This window comes from Pelophylax lessonae (assembly GCF_965119305.1).
Source record: "Pelophylax lessonae genome assembly, chromosome: 3".
Taxonomy (NCBI): domain Eukaryota; kingdom Metazoa; phylum Chordata; class Amphibia; order Anura; family Ranidae; genus Pelophylax; species Pelophylax lessonae.
Window position 1 is genome coordinate 286,437,493 of NC_138770.1, and position 6,000 is coordinate 286,443,492.

Sequence of the window (6,000 nt, forward strand, 5' to 3'; positions counted from 1 at the left end):
TTAGTTGCAAATGAGAAAAAAAAAAAAAAAAGTGTCCATTTGTGTCGATTAGACACAACTATAAATTTGAAGTACATCTCTAGTGAAAAAAACTTTTCAGCTTTGGATTTGGTATGGGATGGTTTTAAAGAGGTTGTAAACCCCACATTTTTTTTTTTTTTCCAACCTGCAAAAGAAACACATAATGGAGCTAGTATGCATCGCATACTAGCTCATTATGAAATACTTACCTCAGAACGAGCCCCCGCCGTGCCGCCCGCTTACCTCTATGACGGGCAACATGTCCAGTCGCCCATCTTCCGGGATCCTGGCATCCGGCCACCCGATTGGCCGGAGCCGCGGTGACGTCACTCCCGCGCACGTGCGCGGGGGAGCCGACTGTCACGGCACGGAGCTCTGAAGGAACGGCACCAGCGGCCGTTCCTTCAGAGCGCATGCGCCAGTGACGTCACTGGCTGCATGTAAGGTAAATATCTCCTAAAAGGTGCATGTTTAGGAGATATTTACAGTACCTACCTATAGGTAAAAGTGTCAGAGGATTGTTTACTTCCTCTTTAACTCCTCTTGGGTGTTCTGCACTCTGTCTCATTGGGCAGATTTCCTATCACTCCAATAGATCAATATCAAATATCCAATATCAGTCCAATAAAAGAGCATATTTTTACAGGGGGGGGGGGGGGGCGGCTTCTTTCTTAGGCCACTGCCATGGCACATTGACACCATATGCATTGGGCTGCACCAGGCAGCCTTGCCCTACACACCCCTGCATAAACTGTTGGCACTATATAAATCCTGTATAATTAATAATAATAGACAAAGTAATCTGCCTTATGTCGTATTTGTTCAAGTCACACCATGGTCAAGCACTTCTATATGCAAGAAAATGCTGTGTTTTTCTGCCACATCACACCACATCCCAATGTGCAGCAGTGCATAAAGAATGAAATGTTATTTTGTGACATGTCAATAAAGGAACAAAAAAAAAAAAGTAAACAATCGAATGCATGCTAACAACGCTTTACAGAAAACACCAGGGGCCTGGCAGTAAAGCATGCTGCTGGTGTGAAGGAGCCTTTCCCAATTTCCCTATAATATCCTGAAGAGATGCACCGAAATTTCTCCGGGCCTGAACATATCGGCCGAAAATAGGGTTATCGGCTTTTTGCCAATAAAAGGTACCCAAAACGCATGCGATTCGGTCACAATTTTACTGTGCTTATGGTTTGTTTTTTATGGGTCATATAACTCAAAAATGTAACGTGTGCGTTATTCATGCATTCTTGATGCTTTTTCAATGGATTTCAACAGGGAGGTGCGTTTTTGTTGCGTTTTTTTTTAACTGACAAAATACAGCAAGCAGAATTTTTAACACCACAAAGAAAGCGCAACCGACCAGTGAGAAGACATACTTACATTTTTCTTGCGCTAAGGTGCCAATAATGGCCGACAATAAAATATTTTAAAATTTATAACAGGTTTATGAGATATATATATATATATATATATATATATATATATATATATATATATTTTTTTTTTTTTTTTAAACTGTAATTTTCAGTTTTTGGCCAAGTGCATCCTGCATTTTTAGTACCAAAATTTCCATTCGGTGCAACTCGAATATCCTGTCCCAGTGACAACTACAAAATTAGATTTCTCATCACTTAAGGCTCACAGAGATGCCAGTTTCTACTCCCCTCAGAAGTGTAATCTGTTGTGGATCGCTTTCAGAGAGTGGATGCCAGGTATTAAGCAGGCAATCCTTACACTCTTTAAGCTGGTTCTAAAGACTACATTATTTCCCTAATGCATTCCCTGCATCAAGGGGTACTTGTCCCCCTGCATGTTTGCCCCTTCAGCACATGGCAGTAAAATGAGGAGCGGAGAGCGCCAGTAACTTAAAAAAGGAGGTAAGGGACTGTTGCAAAGAACAGGTAAGTATATATCTTTTTATTTTAAAGGAGAAGTTCACCTTTTAAAAGAAAATTAAATTAAATTAATAAAATGTGAATATTTTGAAAGGTTCAAAGAAATAAAAATAAATGTGCATTTATTATTTTTTCCTGCAGGAGCCTGGAAAGCACTGCACCTGTGATTAGTGGATCAGGGGTACAATGTCAGGCTTCTGTAGCTTTCTGCCTGTACCTTCATATGGTGGGTCTGAAAACTACAGGGCTCGTGAATGAATTACAAATCAAATCAGTGCCCACAAAGTTCTTTCAGACCTACAAGCCGTCAACCACAGTTGCTGACAGTACTTGGAAACTCGTTCATAGGAACTGCAAATGAATGAGGCTGTGTGGGTGGAGCTCTGCATGGCCACATTGGTTTCAAATTGTGACAGCGGGTGAGGGAAGATCCCCCGCCCCACCGGGTGGTGGGGAATCATGGGAAGAGGTGGCAAGAGATGAAACATGTTACACCCTAAATATGGTTGTAACATGTTTCAAAGCTGAACTTAGCCTTTAGGCTGGCTTCACACTTAATAGAGATGCAGCTCACAGCAGGGGTCCTGTGCATCCCTATTCTCAGTTTCAGGGACGAATCAGGCCCGAATTCGGACCAAAAACTGAGCCAAAGATGCACAGGACCCTTGTAAAATCCACTCCGCTGCCCTCACGGAGCCATTCAAATTGGATGCAGGGAACCTGCATCCAATTCAAACTAGTGTGAACCCGGCCTGAATGAAAAAGTTATAACCTTTACAATCACTTTAAATTAAGGATGTACTGATATTAGTTTTGAGACCGAGTACCAATACTTTCTCAAGTACTCAGCGATACCAATTGCTATAGTGTCCTGTGACAGTTTTTAAAAATTTTAGACTTCTTACCTGTAAAGTAAATTTGTACATCCTATATATTGCACACTGCACTCGTTGTGCACACGGCACAAATATTGTAGTAGTAATAATAAAGGAAGTCTGATAACCCAAAAGGTAAGCAAGGGACTTACCTCAAGCGGCTGATTATCAGAAATTCCCAGGCTGTCTCAAGCACATTTTGGATTCTCAGGGTCACCTGCAAAATTCCCTCCTAGGTAAAGCTCGTCATCTGTACTGGACATTTAATAGATAGGAAACTCCTATTCGAACACTGATTAGTGGTTCCAAATTAACTACTGCAGTAGGGACCAGGCACAAAGATACAGAACATTTATTTTGGAAAGACTGAGTGTTTTATTTGAGGCAATCGAATGTCTTCACTACGTTTCCCTTCTTTCGGGTTCTGATTAGAATTAGCCTGCCTATGTTACGCCCCTTGTTTCCATGAAAGTACAATTGTAATATTAATGAGATACCTACGTAATCATGTGTATAAAAGCCTTCAATTGCATCAAATTAAACAAAAGAGGCGGAGTGTATTCATTTGGAACCACTAATAAATATGAGGATAGGAGTTGCTTACCTATAAAAATGTGCAGAACATTATCTTTATATTTAGAACTGTGCCTCTGCCCTAGTGGTGTATAGACTAGGTTCACATGTGTGGTCCGGATTCGACAGCGGGATTGCAGCCCCCTCCAGTGCGACTTTGTTTAGAGGTTCAGGTGCAAATTTTCAACGTGTATGACAATGGAAATCGCACCTGAACCGTGCTCAAAATCATACCCGACTCTTTAAAAATGCACTGCAGCCGGGCAGCACATATGTAAACACAAATAGGTATACTGGCGCAAGGAAAAGTAAGGGATACCAACAGTTGCTACCATACAGAATAAAGGGTCTGTAACACATATACACATGTAAGGTCCATAAGAGTCCATAGGTATGTAAAAGTCCTTAAGCACTGAAGGCTGCTCTGCCACAAGCAAGAAGAGAACTTGCAGGGTACTGTGGAGAAAAGACAGGCGCCACTCTAAGTGCAGTAAGACTAGTTTAATAAGGTAAATCAATTACACCCAATGCTCACAATAGAGTAGGTGAGAAACAGCAATGTATAACATGTAAACTGGTCCGTCCGGGTGCCTCAATCAGTCTGAGATGGTCCTGCTGCAGTCATCCGCTGTAGCCGATGGATGTCGGCACTTCCTGAACATTGGGGACACAGAGGTAGACTTCCGGCGACACTCTCCCGGTTGTGACGCAAGGACGTAGACGACACGTTATCGGAGCATGCGCTCCTTCCTCAGGCCTCGTCACCTACGTCATCACGTCCTTGCGTCACAACCGGGAGTGTGTCGCCGGAAGTCTACCTCTGTGTCCCCAGTGTTCAGGAAGTGCTGACATCCATCGGCTACAGCAGGACCATCTCAGACTGATTGAGGCACCCGGACGGACCCATCGCTTGGATGGACCAGTTTACATGTTATACATTGCTGTTTCTCACCTACTCTATTGTGAGTATTTGGTGTACATTAATTTACCTTATTAAACTAATCTCACTGCACTTAGTGGCGCCTGTCTTTTCTTCACATATGTAAACAGGCTCCACTAAAAATGCTGCAAGTTCACATGTCATACCAATTAAATGTGGTCCAAACTGCATCAAATTCGCATATATATGAACCAAGATTAAAAATGCAAAGGTTACAGTCTGCAGACTTGAAAATATCAGTTTTAGTATCCGATCATTTGCACAAGTACTCGTGCAAAAACCTAATACTAACACCGATACTTACATCGGTGCGACGCTACTTTAAATCTCAAGAGCAACTTTGCTCTGAAATACCATGTTGCATCCGCAAACCAAGTTTTCGGCAAGGTCCCATTGAGTGGGTTTCACCGACTGTGGTGGGGGGGGGGGGGGTGCACAAAAACGCTGATTTGGCTATTTTATCGCCATTCACCCTTGTGAAATGCTCCTCACTGGTAACAACAGGCACATAGAAGGAGGTAGGATATCTCCAGTAGGGTCACAGATAGCAATATAAATCTGCCCAAGGTTCTAATATTTCCCGCTACATCCAAAACCACACCGACAAGTCACACCTACACATACAATTTAAGCTCCAAACTATCAATGAGATCCAGATGCACTCAAAGCATTTTCCAAGAAAGCCCACTGGTGACAGCCAACCTGGCCTGCCACATACATTCCAGCATGGGACACAGCAGCACAAAGTTGCCATAGTTATCAGCAGACATGAAGGGATCACCCAGGGAGGAGGAGTGCTCATTACTGCTGCCTCTACCATGGTCGCACACAATACACAATGACACACACCTTGCTTCCTGACAGGCATGGTGCCACCCCCGACCAGGCTGCCGGGAGGATGAGCTCGCCAAGCCTGGAGAACCTCAGCCGGAGACTCCACCACACAGTACTGTTCGCTTCTTCCAAAGTGCCCCACCTCCTGGAGCTGGATACCGAAAGTTCCCCCCCACCCAGAGGTAATGAGAAAGTCCTGTCCAATGCGGGCTGCCTCCCACGGGACTGTTCCACGCACTCTTGAAGGGAGGCTCCCAACTCCTGTGTAGTGTGACAAGAGGGCTCGGGTTGTCCTCAGAGGTCCTCTCAGCGGGGGAGGGGTGGAAGGGGAACACTATACACCGAGACACAAACTTGTTGGAAAGGGGGCGGCGAAATAAGTTCCTGTCTCCTCCTTGGCTGGCTGGATCATTGATAATCCCGGCTGGGGGACGAGGAGAAAAAGTTAGTGTCCGCTACGGCTGGCTCGGCTCTGTCCCTCTCCGGGTGTCTCTTTTCCTTTCACTTCTTCTTCTTTTCGCCTCTCTTTCTGTCAGCTCCTCCGTCTTCCCCCCTCCCGCCTACTTCTCCTCTTCCACCTCCCTCCTCCGCCTCCTCCTCTCCTCAAGCCCTCGGAAAACCCAAACTTTACTCCAAAATGGCGCCCCGGAGCTTGCTGGAGCACGTCACGTGACCGCCCCCTTTCCCAGCCAGCGCCGTCTCCGCCAATCAGGAGTGAGCCTCGCCGGGCGGCAGCGCCAGCTTCTACCTTGGCAGGAGAGGGAAGCTTGGAGTAGACGGCGCTCTCTTAAAGGGGTAAAGGTGAGCGGGTGGGGTCCGCCCTCACACCTTCTCCTGCACTAAGGGAAGA

General features: G+C 45.1%; 1 protein-coding gene across 14 annotated transcripts in view; it reads right to left on the reverse strand.

Moving 5' to 3' along the window:
• The window catches only part of DLG1 (discs large MAGUK scaffold protein 1), an 818,929-nt gene extending 813,445 nt beyond the window's left edge, over nt 1–5,484 (reverse strand). For 13 of the 14 annotated variants that reach the window (XM_082251439.1, XM_082251438.1, XM_082251437.1 and 10 more), the window contains exon 1: nt 5,166–5,317. In XM_082251439.1, the coding sequence (XP_082107565.1) occupies nt 5,166–5,184 (19 nt within the window). In that variant the 5' untranslated portion in view covers nt 5,185–5,317. Of the gene's footprint in view, nt 1–5,165 lie in introns of all 14 variants that reach the window. The other variant, XM_082251441.1, reaches the window with a different exon arrangement.
• Between the last annotated feature and the right edge of the window lie 516 nt (nt 5,485–6,000).